At 45.1% G+C, this 18552-nt stretch overlaps 1 protein-coding gene across 3 annotated transcripts in view; it reads left to right on the forward strand.

Moving 5' to 3' along the window:
• Positions 1-18552, forward strand: part of LOC115152245 (engulfment and cell motility protein 3) — a 33472-nt gene that overhangs the window by 11486 nt on the left and 3434 nt on the right. For 2 of the 3 annotated variants that reach the window (XM_029696910.1, XM_029696909.1), the window contains 14 exons: positions 387-427; positions 547-619; positions 2293-2343; positions 2505-2674; positions 3529-3628; positions 3993-4144; positions 4391-4469; positions 4830-4880; positions 5084-5206; positions 5306-5428; positions 5754-5858; positions 6007-6115; positions 12198-12334; positions 18201-18364. In XM_029696910.1, coding sequence (XP_029552770.1) covers positions 387-427; positions 547-619; positions 2293-2343; positions 2505-2674; positions 3529-3628; positions 3993-4144; positions 4391-4469; positions 4830-4880; positions 5084-5206; positions 5306-5428; positions 5754-5858; positions 6007-6115; positions 12198-12334; positions 18201-18364 — 1478 coding nt within the window. Of the gene's footprint in view, positions 1-386; positions 428-546; positions 620-2292; positions 2344-2504; positions 2675-3528; positions 3629-3992; positions 4145-4390; positions 4470-4829; positions 4881-5083; positions 5207-5305; positions 5429-5753; positions 5859-6006; positions 6116-12197; positions 12335-15648; positions 15713-18200; positions 18365-18552 lie in introns of those variants that run through there. The other variant, XM_029696911.1, reaches the window with a different exon arrangement.

Here is an 18552-nt window from a genome sequence, read left to right on the forward strand (position 1 = left end):
GACTACCAGACCTCACCAAAAACCTCTGATTAGTTGACCCCCAACACATCACTAATTACAGGGCAGCGATAGGTCTACCACAGTGCACCAAAACCTTTGATTGGTTGACCACCATGTATACCACAAATTACAGGGCAATTGATGTGTAGACTTTGGAGTAGTTTGCCTTTTATTTATTCAATGCACTGAATTTCCATGCTGCCTCAAATACATTAGTTAACAGCATAGAGGAAGTAAACTCAAAGCTTTTATCTAGGATCAGCAGGCTCGGGTCATGGGACTGGTGTACTATAGTTCCACCGTGGTTTACAAAATGAAGGCATGATATCTAAATCAGTTCCTACTTTCTGCTGCTCATTGATCACATCTATCTTGTCTTCTGACAGAAAAAGCCCCTTTCTGCCGTAATAAAGGAGGTTTGTGATGGGTAAGTGTGTTCATGTTTAAAAAGCGCTTTCTATTTGGCCTAATGCTGTTCTTGTGGAGTTCAAGCAACTACTTTGTCCTGTTGCGGTAGTTACAGTGGCTATGATGACTGTGTTTAAGGTGGACTCTTCCGGGCCCTGACAACTACTCCCTCCAGTATGCCGACGGTGTTCAGACCTACATCACTGAATCTGTGAGTTGATCGATCTTTGTTTTCTGTGATCACGGAGGCTGTCTGTGAACAAACAGGTCTCTCTGGCTGTCCAGTGTGTAGCTTCTGTACTGTAACTTGCCTGTCATGCCAGTGATGTCTGAAATGTCATCAACGCCAGTGACCTGGGTGTGGGTAGCTGTTGGAGCAAAACTAAGCTGGTGACCTTTGGAGAGGTCAAACACACCCCTCGACCAGGGGCAATGCAGGTCATTTCCAAGGGCTTAAAGTAAAATGACTGCCATAAAAATTTGCACGTAGGAGAGATATGCGCAAACATGACAGATATGGCAAACCTGCAACTCCATATTTGGAAGCGCTTAGGTCACCTGACTTTTGGCAGGGATTTGACGACAAGAAAAATACAAAAAGTTCTCACGCGTTGAAAGTGATTCTATATTTGTATAAAAAAGTTTTGTACCCATAGAAAGCGGTTTCTATAAATTGCTGGCAGCCTCTCGTTTGGCACTGTTGATGCCTACCTTTTTAAGGCTGCTGAAGTTATAATATGTTAACCATATGTGTAACCATAGTATGTCCAACGTAAATAATCGAAGCCCTAGAGGACTCAATATTTGCAACACTATTGAGGTGTACACCCGTTCATCACCCAACTAGTTGAATTAGCTGGCCAGTTTAATAGCACCACTACATGTGAAGGATATGTCATACATTGTAAGTGATTATAATCCATCCGCTGTCTCGATGTTGCACAGACGATGAGCATTAAGGAGACATAAGTATTCCTGAGGCCTCTAACCGTTTCCCCAGGAGAGGCATGCAAAAGCTAGAGGGGAGGATATGGGCTCAGACTTTGTAACGGTATTGCTTCCGTCCCTCTCCTCGCCTCAATCTGGGCTTGATCCAGGGACCCTCTGCACACATCGGCAACCGTCACCATCAAAGCATCGTTACCCATCGCTCCACAAAAGCCACGGCCCTTGCAGAGCAAGGGGAACAACGACTGCAACTCACTTTCTACGAGTGATAACTCTTTGTGTTCATGGCAGTCATTTGACTCGAGGCCCTTGGAAATTACCTGCATATCTGCAGTTATAAAAATATTCGAATGCAATATATCCATTTACAAATGCAAATCAAAAGGTGTTTGTTTGTGGATAGTGATTTACATTTGTGGAAAGTGATTTACATTTGTGGATTGGTACTTATTTGTACAGATCATGATACACGAATACAAAATGCATGCTGTGAGTTCACAATACATTTGGCATGATATTGATCCCAATGCCCAATTCAAACACAAGGTGTTTTTTACTCACGTGAACGAGCGTGTACACACTGGAATTAGAACGCACAGGAGTTAATGAGAGAACAGATGGGCTGCAAGCGTCAACGGCGTCACAGCGTGTCAAATTAGAAAGCAAGTCTATTTTTGCGTTTGTGGGTGTCTGTGTCTGTGGAGAGCTGTTGAGCTATTTCCTGGGCTATTCATCTGAAACTAAATCAATCTCTCTCTGTTTCTCTCTCTCTCTTTTTTTCTCTCTCTCCTATCGCTCGCTCGCCCTCTCTCACTTTATAATTATGTCCCTTAGTACAGTTTGAAAACAGTAATCAGTCTAAGCCATTTCTAAGTCAGTCTTTATTGCCTGTATGACTGTGTGTCATTGTCTTCTCTGTGGCCTTTTGCGTTCTAGAACCGTCTGGACATAAAGAATGGCTGCATTCTCCGTCTGACCAAGGCACCGGTGAGTCTGCAAACAAGAGCCTAACATAGATAATCCCCTCATGACTGTGTGTGTCTGCACGCTATGTAGGCCTATTACAATTGTATTACATTATCAGTGTAACTACTTCGTCCATCCTTTTGTCTGGGGTTTTATGTTGTGTGTGTGTGTGTGTGTGGTAGGGCCGTTGTGCCGAGGACCTCTACAAGGGCATCCAGAGCTCCGACTCAGACGTGCGCTGTGATTCGCTGAAACAGCTGGCCTGCGTGTCTACTGATGTCACGTTTGCTCAGGAGTTTATCAGCCGTAATGGCCACTCTCTGCTGGTGAAGATCGTAGAGGACGCTCACGAGTCAGTTCCCTTCTCCATGTCTCTCTATACTTGTCAGTGCGTCTCTGTGTGTCTCTCTGAGTCTTTGTCTGTTTGTCTTATTTTCCCCAGTAACATGCATCACTACAATCCTTCACTCTCCCTCTACTCTCCCTCTAACTAACCTTATATAGTAGAGTGGGGGGGATGTGCATATATTTGCACTGCCTGCAGTGGAATGCTGTACTTTGATCGATGCTGGTGAAGAGATATGAGGTGATTTCCTCACATGTGGGAACACATTCCTGGGTGAAGAATGGGCCGAGTCTGACCTTTTCCTCACACTGTTAGCATAGTTACTATGGAGGAATTCAAGGAAGCTGTAATTGGTTTCTTCAGTTGCATTATGTGAGTCAAAAAAGGACATAGAATTGGTATGGAGAATTGGCTATGAAGAATTTGCAGCTTTGTGTTGCATAGCTAGTGATGGGGTTAAGATGTTTATCAGAGTCCCAATGGGATGCCGTGGATACGAGCCCGATGTCATGCTTTTGAAGATGTACCATCATGCCTTGTTTAGGAAACACACTTTCCCACGAATCAATTATACCACTTGAATCCCAGTGAAGGCATGAAACACATTCTGTTAACCTTTTTATTTAACTAGGCAAGTCAGTTAAGAACAAATTCTTATTTACAATGACGGCCTACCCTCGTACCAAACATGGGAAAAGGTTTCAGCCTGGGACGGTTTAGTCTGGTTTAGTCTTCTTATCGGCACCTGGAACCCAATCAGTGTAAATGCTCAGTGGTGTCTGTGGTTTTCTATGTCAAGGTTGTATTCGATGATGTTCTAATGTTCTGGTCTAAGTTGTGTGTTGTGTTTTGTTTGGAAGGGCCCCTCTGATCATGGCCCACACACTGACAGGCTTCATGGAGCTGATGGATCATGGGATTGTATCATGGGAGAACCTCTCTGCTGTCTTCATCAAGAAGGTAGGTTCCTCAACTATTGGCTCCTATAGACAAAGTGGAGGACGAGACATACATACATACATACATACATACATACATACATACATACATACATACATACATACATACATACATACATACATACATACATACATGTAAGGAATTAGACAATACATTTAGGTTCGGTTTCCAGGACATAGATTAAGCCTAGTCCTGGACTAAAAGGGGCTTTCAGATATAATCATCTGAGAGTGATTTTTAAAGCCTAGTCTAGTCATCATGCATCGTTTCAACCGATTCCATTTCCCATGTCGTCCCATTTCTTTCCCACGCTACTCCTCCTGTATCTATCTCACCCTGTGTCTGACTCATTGTACCTTTTCAGATTGCCAGCTTCGTCAATGCCACGGTGCTGGATGCATCCATCCAGCAGGTGTCCCTGGCCATCCTGGAGAGCATGGTGCTGAGCAGCAGCAGCCTCTTCCAGCAGGTCAAGCAGGAAGTCACTCTAGAGAGACTGCTCTCACAACTGCAGGTGTAAGTGTGTGTCGTCCATGGGTAGCATGGTGGGAACGATCAACCCCCAGTACCTCCAATGAATGAGCGCGCTTATACTGAAAATGCTTACCAACATAGAGACCCCATCTCCAAATCATTTTACAGTTAAATCTAGCTCTGAAAAAAGGCCATTTTAAGTTTGCCCAGTGTCTGAAGTCTACTGTTTGTCGGAACAACGCATCTGTCCCATCACTCATACGCCCACCCATACTCTCTTTATTCCAGGACAAACCAGCAGATTCAAACCAAAGCCATGGCCCTCCTCATGGCTCTGCTACAGACAGCTGGACATGCAGACAGACAGGTACAAAATGGTATCTCTTTCTCTCTCTCTCTCTCTTTATCCTTGCGCTCTCTCTCTCTCTCTCTCTCTTCTTTCCCCTCGCCTGCCCTGGTTTCCAGAGTGAGGTGCAAGTCACTTTAATCAGTTTAAACAGGCTGAGTGAGTCTGTTCAAAACAAAGGGTTTTGGACTGATTTATGTGACCGTTATGTCACTGCAGCTGGGGGCAAAGTCCTGCTGTGTCCCTCCTCCTGACCTGATTTGTGACCGTGTAGCTTTTACTGCCTCCTTCTGGGGAAATTAGTGTCACTGCATTTAATTATTAATAACTGGTGGTACTAGTGGTAATTATCAGGTAATAACATACACCTTTGCTTTTCAGGAGCTGTTTGTCTTCCTAGGGAAGAAAAATCTTCGACAGTACATCTATAAGGTAAAGCCATTTTGAATGTTCCAAGATTGAGGTACAATGATACCTGACTGTCATTGCTCCCTTTCGAATATCAAGTTGGGGAAAATACAATTGTCGTTATAGCAGAAATTGTTTTCGTTTTTTAGTCTCCTTTCAGTCATTTTATCCATAGTAAATACTGCTCTGTTTTGAACCTGTGCCTCATGGTTTGTTGTGACCCACAGAACATCATCCATAGTTCTGCCTCCGTGGGGGATGAGATGGCCCATTACCTGTACGTCCTCCAGTCTGTCACTCTGAACCACCTGGAGCCTCGCATGAGGATGCCCCTGGACTCCTACAACCAGGTGAGTTAGATGACGACCCCCCCCCCCCTTGAAATCCACTTAGTTATATATATATATATATTATCGGCCACATCCCTATCCTCCCCCTTCCTCCTCCAGGAGCAGAGGGAGATTCTACACGGCCTGCGGCAGGCAGCCTTTGAGACGGAGAGTGAGAACAGCTTGAGTCATGAGCGACGACGCTCTCTCTGCGCCAAGGAGTTCAAGAAGCTGGGCTTCTCTGTGAGTCTACTCCATGAGATTCTACTTACCACCACCTCATTCAGTCCCCCTCACTGGGCCTCTGTCTCTTCACTTACCTCGTCTATCACTTACTGTCAACAATAAGCTGTTGCTTTCAACGGGGTCGTATTCTCATCTATACCAAACGTTGCTGGTTGATATAACTGCCCCGCTATCAGACGATGTGATTCCACTCTTATCACTTCCTGTTAATCATTCACAGTTGCTAAACTTGTCTGAGTCTTATTCTTATCTATACCGTTCTTCATTGTCTCCCACCATACACAGTGTTTTTTTATCCCTGTTCTGTCCTCTCTCTCTCCAGAACAACAGTAACCCAGGTCAGGACCTGCTCCGGGCCCCTCCAGGACTGCTGGCCCTAGACACCATGGCCCACTTTGCCTCCTGCTACCCCGATGCCTACAGCAGGGTGAAAATAGGGAGGGGGAGGGAAGAGAAATCAAGGGAACGGAGGGTGTGGGGGGGGGTTAAAGGGACTAACATGGGTCGTTGTTAGGGTGCGGGTTAGGTAGGTATGTCATCTTCATGACAATTTCTCTCCCTTCTCTGTCTCTTAGTTTGTTCTGGAGAACAGCAGTAGGGAGGATAAGCACGAGTGTCCATTCGCCCGCAGCAGCATCCAGCTGACTCTCATCCTGTGTGAGATCCTAAGCATCGGAGAGCCCCGTAAGTCAACCTGAGCTAGTACATGTGGTGTTGACACATATCCCACGGTAGTTATTGGGGTCAAATTTGTCTCCACTTTTGTGGATTGGGGTGATCAGTCCTTTGTTCCAAATATTGGGGAAGATGCCAGAGCTAAGGATGATGTTAAAGAGTTTAAGTATAGGAAGTTGTGGTCTGCATATTTTGTAATTTCATTGAGGATACTATCAACACCACAGGCCTTTTTGGGTTGGAGGGTTTGTATTTTGTCCTGTAGTTCATTCAATGTAATTGGAGAATCCAATGGGTTCTGGTAGTCTTTAAAAATGGATTCTAAGATTTGTATTTGATCATGTATATGTTTTTGCTGTTTGTTCTTTGTTATAGAGCCAAAAAGATTGGAGAAGTGGTTTACCTATACATCTCCGTTTTGGATAGATGGCTATTCGTGTTGTTTGTTTAGTGTTTTCCCAGAAGTGGTTAGTCTGTGGTTTCTTCAGTTACATTGAGCTGATTTGTGATGTGCTGTTCCTTCTTTTTCCGTTGTGTATTTCTGTATTGTTTTAGTGATTCACCATAGTGAAGGCTCAGGTTTTCTGGGTCTCTCTGTTTTTGGTTGGATAGGTTTCTCAATTTCTTTCTTAGGTTTTTGCATTCTTCATCAAACCATTTCTCATTGTTCATTTTCTTCAGTTTTCTGTTTGAAATGTTTAGATTTGATAGGAAGCTGAGAGGTTTAATAGACTGTTTAGGTTTTCTACTGCCAAGTTTACACCTTCACTATTATAGTGAAACATTTTGTCCAGGAAGTTGTCTAAAAGGGATTGAGTTTGTTGATACCTAATAGTTTTTTGGTAGGTTTCTACACTACTTTCCTTCCATCTATAGCATTTCTTTATATTATTCAGTTCCTTTAGCTTTGATGCCTCGTGATTGAGTATTGCTCTGTTCTGTGGTCTGGATGTAGGTGCTCTCGGCATGGTCTGGATGTAGGTCAGGGGGGGTGTCTCGCTGGTCTGGATGTAGGTCAGGGGGGGTGTCTCGCTGGTCTGGATGTAGGTCAGGGGGGGTGTCTCGCTGGTCTGGATGTAGGTCAGGGGGGGTGTCTCGCTGGTCTGGATGTAGGTCGGGGGGGGGGGGTGTCTCGCTGGTCTGGACAGGGTGTCTGCTGATCTGTTGCTCCTGTGTGAGGTGTTGGGGCTGCGGTTGAGGGCGATGTCCTTTAGGGTATGGGCAAAGGTGTGCACTGCTGCCTTGTATAGGTGGACCTGGTCGTAAAGGCTGGTCAAGTCCAGGGTTGAGTGGTGGGCCAGGTGTACATTTGCTTTTGAGTCACCGTCAACAGGAAATACTTGCGTTTACTCGCTGTATGGTAGCAAGGTGGAAGTATTTTCGTGGTAGCAGGGTGGAGATAACCACTTGTGCTTTGGGGAAAGTAGAATAAGCTTTTTCAATTACTGCCTTTAGTGCTATGGCCACCCTTTTTCTCCTGTGTTCTCAGGTCATTTGTGCCTGTGTGTATTATTATGTGGCTAGGTGAACCTTGTTGGTCCTCAGACAGAAGGTCTAGGGCACGTTGGGTGTTTGGACACCAGAGTTTAGACACTGTGTTGGGGAAAAAGTACATTTTCTTGTATATACACTGCTCAAAAAAATAAAGGGAACACTTAAACAACACAATAACTCCAAGTCAATCACACTTCAGTGAAATCAAACTGTCCACTTAGGAAGCAACACTGATTGACAATACATTTCACATGCTGTTGTGCAAATGGAATAGACAACAGGTGGAAATTATATGCAATTAGCAAGACACCCCCAATAAAGGAGTGGTTCTGCAGGTGGTGACCACAGACCACTTCTCAGTTCCTATGCTTCCTGGCTGATGTTTTGGTCACTTTTGAATGCTGGCGGTGCTTTCACTCTAGTGGTAGCATGAGACGGAGTCTACAACCCACACAAGTGGCTCAGGTAGTGCAGCTCATCCAGGATGGCACATCAATGCGAGCTGTGGCAAGAAGGTTTGCTGTGTCTGTCAGCGTAGTGTCTAGAGCATGGAGGCGCTACCAGGAGACAGGCCAGTACATCAGGAGACGTGGAGGAGGCCGTAGGAGGGCAACAACCCAGCAGCAGGACCGCTACCTCCGCCTTTGTGCAAGGAGGAGCAGGAGGAGCACTGCCAGAGCCCTGCAAAATGACCTCCAGCAGGCCACAAATGTGCATGTCTGCTCAAACGGTCAGAAACCGACTCCATGAGGGTGGTATGAGGGCCCGACGTCCACAGGGGGGGGGGGGGGGTTGTGCTTACAGCCCAACATCGTGCAGGACGTTTGGCATTTGCCAGAGAACACCAAGATTGGCAAATTCGCCACTGGCGCCCTGTGCTCTTCACAGATGAAAGCAGGTTCACACTGAGCACATGTGAGAGACGTGACAGTCTGGAGACGCCGTGGAGAAAGTTATGCTGCCTGCAACATCCTTCAGCATGACCGGTTTGGCGGTGGGTCAGTCATGGTGTGGGGTGGCATTTCTTTGGGGGGCCGCACAGCCCTCCATTTGCTCGCCAGAGGTAGCCTGACTGCCATTAGGTTCCGAGATGAGATCCTCAGACCCCTTGTGAGACCATATGTTGGTGCGGTTGGCCCTGGGTTCCTCCTAATGCAAGACAATGCTAGACCTCATGTGGCTGGAGTGTGTCAGCAGTTCCTGCAAGAGGAAGGGATTAATGCTATGGACTGGCCCGCCCGTTCCCCAGACCTGAATCCAATTGAGCACATCTGGGACATCATGTCTCGCTCCATCCACCAACGCCACGTTGCACCACAGACTGTCCAGGAGTTGGCGGATGTTTTAGTCCAGGTCTGGGAGGAGATCCCTCAGGAGACCATCCGCCACCTCATCAGGAGCATGCCCAGGTGTTGTAGGGAGGTCATACAGGCATGTGGAGGCCACACACACTACTGAGCCTCATTTTGACTTGTTTTAAGGACGTTACATCAAAGTTGGATCAGCCTGTAGTGTGGTTTTCCACTTTAATTTTGAGTGTGACTCCAAATCCAGACCTCCATGGGTTGATAAATTGGATTTCCATTGATTATTTTTGTGTGATTTTGTTGTCAGCACATTCAACTATGTAAATAAAAAAGTATTTAATAAGATTATTTCATTCATTCAGATCTAGGATGTGTTATTTTAGTGTTCCCTTTATTTTTTTGAGCAGTGTATTTCCCGTTTGAGTCCATAAGGAGTACGATCTGTGTCTTGTGTATGTCCTCTGTGGGGGGGTTGTCAGGAGGGCTATCAGGGTGGCTGACAGGAGGGGTGCTCAGAGGGGGTGGGATCCCCTGGGCTTGGGGTTCTTCATTTGTCTGTCCTACTGTGATGTCGATGCTATGGTCTGGGGTAGACTGTTCTGCTGTGGTGTCGAGACTTTGGTCAGGGTCTGAGGTGGGCTGTTCTGCTGGCTTCTCTGTGGGAGTGGCCAGCTCTCTAATGGGTTGTTCTCTGTCACACGTCATCGTTCTCAACTTCTCCTCGAGCACTTTCACCTTCTCCTCTAGTGCTCTGTTCTTCTGCTCCTGCTCTTTCTCCTGTTGATGTTGTCTCACCACAGTCCAGAGTGTAGATATCTCTCTCCACCTCCAGCTCTCCGTGTCTGGTTGAGGGGGTGTTGTTGAGCTGGCCTATTTTTTTTTTTTATGCTGACTGGAGTGTGTTCACCTGCTGTTCCAGCTCCATCTGCCTTACCTCCAGCTGGGTGAATTTTTCCTTCATTTTAATGAGGGAAGAAGTACTCTGTGCTGGGAGGTTTGACATTCCGCTTGGAGTTGCTCGTCTGTGGGGTTGAATAATGAAGAGGTCTGGTCTGACACTCTCAGGGTGGGGATATCTTTCTCAAGAGAGAGGTTATCCTGCTGAGCTACCTCTTTGATTATGTGAAAGTCCAGCTGAAACTGTTTGGGGTTGCCCTGTACCATTACTGTTCCAAACTTGTACAGGTTGACCTTGGCTGACTCAGAGTCCTCGTTGTCTAATATCCTGAGTTTCCACCCATTGCTAACACGCCCCCCCCCCCCCCCTCTTAACCTCTTTGGGATATGTGGGACGCTAGCGTTAATGAACTTCTCATTAATCCAACCACAGTGTCCGATTTCAAAAAGGCTTTACAGAGAAAGCATACCTTGCGATTATGTTAGGTCAGCGCCTAGTCAAAAGAAAACATACAGCCATTTTCCAGCCAAAGAGAGGAGTCACAAAAAGCAGAAATAGAGATAAAATGAATCACTAACCTTTGATCTTCATCAGATGCCACTCACAGGACTTCATGTTATACAATACATGTATGTTTTGTTCGATAAAGTTCATATTTATATCCAAAAATCTCAGTTTACATTGGCGGGTTATGTTCAGTAATGTTTTGCCTCCAAAACATCCAGTGATTTTGCACGGAGCCACATCAATTTACAGAAATACTCATCATAAACGTTGATATAAGATACAAGTGTTTTACATAGAATTAAAGATACACTGCAACCGCTGTGTCAGATTTCAAAAAAGCTTTACGGCAAAAGCATGCCATGCCATAATCTGAGTACAGCGCTCAGACACCAAAACAAGCCATACAGATACCCGCCATGTTGTGGAGTCAACAGAAGTCAGAAATAGCGTTATAAATATTCACTTACCTTTGATCTTCATCGGAATGCACTCCCAGGAATCCCAGTTCCACAATAAATGTTTATTTTGTTCGATAAAGTTCATCTTTATGTCCAAATACCTCCATTTTGTTTGCGTTTAGTCCAGCATTCCAAATTCACAAAGCGCGCACATTTAGTCCAGACGAAAAGTCAAAATAGTTCCATTACAGTTCGTAGAAACATGTCAAATGATGTATAGAATCAATCTTTAGGATGTTTTTATTAAATCTTCAATAATATTCCAACCGGACAATTCCTTTGTCTTCAGAAATGAAAAGGAACTCAGCTCGCTCTCACGGCCTTGTGCATGACTGAGCTCATGCCAATTTGACACCTTATTCCAATAGCTCTTATTCTCTCCCCATTCACAGTAGAAGCCTGAAACAATGTTCTAAAGACGGTTGACATCTAGTGGAAGCCGTAGGAAGTGCAGTATGACCCCACAGACACTGTATATTGGATAGGCAATCACTTGAAAAACTACAAACCTCACATTTCCCACTTCCTTGTTGAATTTTTCTCAGGTTTTTGCCTGCCATATGAGTTCTGTTATACTCACAAACATCATTCAAACAGTTTTAGAAACGTCAGAGTGTTGTCTATCCAAATCTACTAATAATATGCATATCCTAGCTTCTGGGCCTGAGTAGCAGGCAGTAATGTCCTAGGAGTGTCATCTGATGAAGATCATCAAAGGTTAGTGCTTCATTTAGCTGTGTTTTGGGTTTTATTGACATATATGCTTGCTTGGAAAATGGCTGTGTGGTTATTTTGGTCTATGTACTCTCCTAACATAATCTAATGTTTTGCTTTCGCTGTAAAGCCTTTTTGAAATCGGACAATGTGGTTGGATTCAGGAGAGGTTTATCTTTCAAATGGTGTAAAATAGTCGTATGTTTGAAAAACTTAAATTGGATTTTTGAGGTTTTGTATTTCGCGCCATGCGATCCCATTGGCTGTTGGCTAGGGGTTCCGCTGGCGGAACGGGGTTCCGCTGGCGGAATGCCTAGATGTAAGAGGTTATCTTAGCATTCAGTCCTTATAAAGTAAAATATATCATTCTAATGTATTTTTCTTCTTGGCTTTAAATGTAGTTTCAGACTAAACATTACTCAGTTCCAAGTTGGATGGTGTTTTCAGGTTTCTGTTTGTTTCCCAGAGCATTTGCTGTATAGCTTGGAAATAAGAATCTTTGGTAGTATGAATCCTTCCAGGTAATTTTGTCCAAAATCAGGTTGTGGGTTTAGAGTTTTGATTTGCAGTGAAGGTTATGTTGTGGAGGGTAGTATCCTGTATATGTCCTTGCTGAAAAATCCAAGTTTATCTGACTCTAAATCTATATTTTTGTAAAAACATGCTGAAAAATGTGAGATCTCACTCTCACTCTCTCACTCTCTCACCACTAGCCTCAGAAACAGGTTCAGACTACCACCCCATCTTCTTCGCTCAGGACCAGCTGCTGGACGAGCTCTTCTGCATCTGCATCCAGCTGCTCAATAAGACCTGGAAGGAGATGAGAGCCACGCAGGAGGACTTTGACAAGGTAACACAACCCACACTGCAATGTCACCATATAGCTCACTCTTTCTCCGTGTCTCACTCCCACCCCATGTCTCAGCATCACATCTATCTCACTCTCACCCTATATCTCACCCTTTTCCCATACTGAACTCTAATGTACAAGAAACAGCCTCTTGCCATTTGAAACAGACTAGTTGAAGGGTACAGGGAGCATGTCTACAAGTAGCTAGCAGGTATATTACCTGACCAAAAGTATGTGCACACCTGCTCGTCGAACATCTCATTCCAAAATCATGGCCATTAATATGGAGTTGGTCCCCTTTGTTGCTATGACAGCCTCCACTCTTCTGGGAAGGCTTTCCACTAGATGTTGGAACATTGCTGCAGGGACTTGCTTCCGTTCAACCACAAGAGCATTAGTGAGGTCGGGCTCTGATGTTGGGCGATTAAGCCTGGCTCGCAGTCGGCGTTCCAATTCATTCCAAAGGTGTTCGATGGGGTTGAGGTCAGGGCTCTGTGCCAACCTGGCAAGTTCTTCCACACCGATCTTGACAAACCATTTCTGTATGGACCTTGCTTTGTGCACTGGGGCATTGTCATGTTGAAACAGGAAAGGGTCTTCCCCAAACTGTTGCCACAAAGTTGGAAGCACAGAATTGTCAAGAATGTCATTGTATGCTGTAGTGTTAAGATTCCCCTTCACTGGAACTAAGGGGTCTAGCCCGAACCATGAAAAACAGCCCCAGATCATTATTCCTCCTTCACCAAACTTTACAGTTGGCACTATGCATTTGGGAAGATAGAGTTCTCCTGGCATCCGCCAAAACCAGATTCGTCCGTCGGACTGCCAGATGGTGAAGCGTGATTCTTCATTGGTGAGAAAGCGTTTCCCCTGCTTCAGAGTCCAATGGTGGCGAGCTTTACACCACTCCAGCCAAAACTTAGCATTGCACATGGGGATCTTAGGCTTGTGTGTGACTTCTCGGCCATGGAAACCCATTTCATGAAGCTCCCAACGAACTGTTCTTGTGCTGACGTTGTTTTTAGAGGCAGTTTGGAACTCGCTAGTGAGTGTTGCAACTGAGGACAGATGGTTTTTACTCGCTACGCGCTTCAGCGGTCCTGTTCTGTGAGCTTGTGTGGCCTATCACTTCATTGCTGAGTTGTTGTTGCTATTAGGCCTTTCCACTTCACAATAACAACACTTACAGTTGACCAGGGAAGCTCTAGCAGGGCAGGAATTTTACGAACTGACTTGTTGGAAAGGTGGCATCCTATGACGGTGCCACGTTCAAAGTCACTGAGCTCTTCAGTAAGGCCATTCTACTGCCAATGTTTGTCTATGGAGATTGCATGGCTGCGTGCTTGATTTTATACACCTGTCAGCATTGGGTGTGGCTGAAATAGCCGAATCCACTAATTTGAAGGGGTGTTCATATACTTTTGAGTATATATAGTGTATGTTGTTTATCATGTCCAAGCGTGTTGCAGTGCATCGTCTGATAGATGGTCTATTTGTTTACATTGCCAACCGTGGAGTGGCAAAGTGGTAATCTAATTTAGAAAATCAAACTTCAAAGCACTCCATGGCATCCGGAGTGGAATGGCATTTACCTGCATGCGCTACACTGAAAACAATAAGTGCTCTGTGTCCTGTGAGCCACCATGGAAGCATAGTCTGCAGGATAATACCATCCATCTGCATCTGCCACAGCCACACAGAGTAGGAAACAGAGTTGAATCTATAGAGGGCTGTGGGAGGCAACCAGCTGGGGTATAATTAGTCAGTTGTAATCGTTAGAACGGGACATTGATTAGTCATCCAGAATGGCTACCACAATGGAATATCGACTGGCTGCCCAATCTAAATGTATAGATGCCGTGCTAGGGTAATATAGGAAAGACGGCTGGATGGACCCAATCCAGGCTATTTCCTTTCCAATGTTAACTACACTGGACTCACTCAGACAGAACTATTCATGAACACCAAAACCACACTACAGGCCCATGTTTTGCAAAATGCTCTCTGGTCATAAACCCTTAACCTTTTGACCTTTTGGGTTGGAGCGAGTGTCCAGCCAGCAGGCCCTGTCATTGTGTTGCGCCCTCTGCTGCCTCCCACAATCCCGTGGAGCAGGGACAATAGGGCATTAGAAGCACAAAGAGAATCCCACTCCATAGCAGAATCAGAGCGAGGGAGAAAGGTCCCTCACAATCAATCGGTTCCATCAGCAGTAATTACACAAGAGAAAAACCTCTGGACACTGACAATGGAGAGATGGACAGTGGTCAGCCACAGTGGTCAGCCACAGTGGTCAGCCATGTTAAAAAGAGAGAGAGATGGGGGGGGGGGGTACAAAGCAAAGGCATCTCCCTATGGGTATTTCTTATCTCCTTTTTAGATTTGTTCATCCTCGAGTCAGATACTTGTTAAGGGGATGAATGCAGAGTACTGGTGCTGAGAGAATTTGTTTACAGCTTGAAGAGTGAGTGGTATCTGTCTCCACCGTGCCTGTCTCACCGAGATTCCACACCTCAGACTGTCAACAACCCATAATGAGATTCTACACTCTTAGAGAATCAAACGCCCTCTATAACCAAAAGGGTTCTTCGACTGTCCCCATAGGAGAACCCTTTGAATAACCCCTTTTGGCTTTTACTACTATGTCCCTCAGCCTTTCCCCTCCTCCTCTACCTCTGTTGCAGTCTCTCTGTTTTCTCTCTACTCATTCGATCACAAACCCTGTCTCTTCCTCTCGTCCTCTCTCTCCCTCTTCCCTCCAATAAACCCCTAACTGTGCTGTCGATTTTCAGCCGTTAATCAGTCCTGGATACACGCTGCTGCCAGCTGGGGGCCTCTAACTGGGACTGTGTGTGTGTGACCCCCCCCCCCCCCCTCACGCACTTTCCCTCCAATAACAGTCATCCTCCACACACACACACACACACACACACACACACACACACACACACTCACTCTGCTGGGTTATGAGGGAACAGAGACAGCTGCTCCTCACTATGGCTGAGGTAGAAGTCTCCGGTACTGGGGTTCTCCTCTTTCTATTGGTTAAACCAGAGGAGTGACGGCAGGGGAGAGAGGAGGCGGACGGGGTGTGAGGGAATATCAGGGTGTCTGTTTACAAAATAACCTCATCTCCGTACTGCTGATGCCATAAAGGTGATACTCTCTCTTCTCCCCCCCCATCCGCTGTCCTCTCATGTTTCTCTCCTCTCATGTTTCTCTCCTCTCATGTTTCTCTCTCTCTCTCTCTCTCTCTCTCTCTCTCTCTCTCTCTCTCTCTCTCTCTCTCTCTCTCTCTCTCTCTCTCTCTCTCTCTCTCTCGACTGTGGAACTAACATTCTTGGCCTCTGGGTTGTACTTGAAAGACACAACATGGAGGTGAGATACTCTATTTGGATTCATTAGTCATTTCTACGTGGTCTTTACACAGTATGTGAATAGTGTTGTTACACAGGATGATGCTTGGGGGCATTTAAGCGAGGCGTCACTGAAAGCTTTGTTTTGTTCCGAGTATTTTTTTCCGTCATATAAAATGACGGTTCTCAATTTTAGTTACAGTTTTAGTGCCATTCTCCTTGGATGTGTTGTAGATATTTTTCTCTGCCTGCATGGATAAATACATGTTATATTACATTGGCTATTACGTATTAGTATGGTTTTTGGGGTCTTATTTAGAGCTATTTGAATACTATAATGTGTGGTGTAATGTAGTTGCTGTGTTGGAGGATAGCGACGATCTAATTCTGTGTTTTTTAATATAGAATCTATTTTTTTTGCGGCCACCAGTTGTACAGTTTTTAGTAATATGTACAGAATGTTTTAAAAACATACCTGTTAATCCTCGTTGATTGAAGAGGTGAATTATTCCTTCCTGCTGCATCAGGAAGGTTGGCAAACCAGGTCCGTGGTCTGAAGCGCAATTTTTCCTGTGTGGTTGGGTTATGCCAAGCTGGTCAAATCTCAGGGGGAGATGAATGTTCCCCGGGTTTTTTTCTGGTTTATGCAGGATTCTGCACTATTAATTGAAGTGTGTGTATTTCAGAATTGCCAATGTGATTTCCTGAATATGGTGATTGATCATTTAATTTGTGTAATTATGCCATTAATTTGTGATTGGTTGTAATGGTATGGTCCATGTGGAAGTATCCCAGCTACTATACTTAAGCTGTGTCGTTCCTGTCTTGGCAGAAAGGGGACAGGTTGCGGACAGGTATTATTGGTGTTTATTGAGCTCAACCTTTATGTTCAGTTTACCCCTTGTTTATGTTACCTGTTCTGTCCATCGTCATGTTTATTTTGTTTGTACATAGGTGTACAATAGTTTTGGTGTCTCTTCTCCACAAATAAAAGGCCACTCTTAGGCACTGCACTGGGTCCATTTTGTATGCCTCCTCACTGAAACCTCCACTGCTAGGTGTGGTCTCCATTTAAAATTGTTTTTATGTAACCTTTGTTTAACAAGGAAGGTCAGTTAAGAACAAATTCTTACTTACAATAACTGCCTACCACGGAACAGTGGGTTAACTGCCTTGTTCAGGGGCAGAACGACAGATTTTTACCTTGTCAGTTCAGGCATTCGACCACTAGGCTACCTGCCGCCCCGCTAGGCTACCTGCCGCCCCGCTAGGCTACCTGCCGCCCCGCTAGGCTACCTGCCGTCCATTACTCTGAGACAGGAACACACTCACACACTCACACCCTTTAAACCCCCATGCTCTGTTGAGACCACTCTTTCAAGTCACTGAGATCTCTTCTAGCCATGGTAGCCTATATAATGTGCAACTGGGCATTTTTATACAAGACCCTAAGCATTATGGGATGTTTTAATGGCTTAATCAACTCAGGAACCACACCTGTGTGGAAGCACCTGCTTTCAATATACTTTGTATCCCTCATTTGCTCAAGTATTTCCTTTTATTTTGGCAGTTACCTGTATTTTGTTATGTTTCGCATTCTATTACCTCAAATTTCTTTTGAGGTGGGATTATTTTAGATTTAACAAATACAGCTATGTGCCTCCATGGGTGCCACATGCACAGCAGACACCACTTACTCCATAGAGGATGAGTGCGCAATTGCTAAACATTGTTTGCGCTATACTTCTTGCTCCATAGATACTGGGCTCTCCATGGATACTGTAATTGGGAGCCTGCTTCATGGGCCATGGTTATTGTGTGCTCAACACATCTGTACGTACAGTACCATTTCTTTAAAGTCTTCCATACTGGTGCTGCTGTACATTGGAGGGATATGGGGTTACCATGATGCACAAAACAAATGACATTCTCATGGCGAAGACTGCTTGGTGTCAAGTGCAGTGTCATTGAGAGACAGTCGGAGTATGGCCACACAGAGAAAGGGAAAGAGTGAGGGTGGGGTGATCGACTTGTGTTCTCATAGATTTCTGGGATGGATTTTGAAACTGTGGCTGCAGTTAGTAGAGAGAAACAGCAGATTTTCCTGTCTCACACACACACACACACACACCCTCCCGTATTTCCTCCCTCCTGTGCTTTGTCATGTGGCCTTCGCCTCAGAGAGCTCATGTTTTGGGGGGGGACCGAGGTCAAGCCTTGTCTGAGTTTGTAAGCGTCGCTGTGCAGAGAAAAGAGCGGGAACAGTCTGCTTTCTCTCAACTCAAACCCACATTCACACAATAGCTAGCTACTGAAATATATGAAAACATACAGTACATACACTAAGATAAACTTTAATATAGCTCAGTGGTTCCCAACGTTTTTGCTTTGTGACCCACCCAAGGGCTTTTGAATTGTCTTGTAACCCACCAGAGAAACCATGTCTATAGCCATAAAATAGCTGGTATGTTTTCTCTTTAAATAATCTGACTGATTCTGTCCATCTGTAGGTGATGCAGGTTGTGCGTGAGCAGATCACCAGGACTCTGTCCAGTAAACCCACGTCTCTGGAGCTGTTTAAGAACAAGGTGAATGCTCTGAACTACAGTGAGATCCTCAAACTACGCCAGACGGAGCGGTTGCACCTAGAAGAGACCCTCGCCCCGCCTGTATTGTAAGTCCTTAAATTGTTCAGCAGAATCTTTTTCTTGCTCTCTCTATCACACACACACACACACACACACACAAACCCTCGTAATCCTGTACTTCCTCCACTAGCCCCTAGAGGGCAGGGATCAGCCCCTTTAGTTAGTGTGTGTGTGTGTGTGTGTGTGTGTATATACTTACACCTGTATTCGTACC

The sequence above is a fragment of the Salmo trutta genome, chromosome 17, assembly GCF_901001165.1.
Source record: "Salmo trutta chromosome 17, fSalTru1.1, whole genome shotgun sequence".
NCBI lineage: Eukaryota > Metazoa > Chordata > Actinopteri > Salmoniformes > Salmonidae > Salmo > Salmo trutta.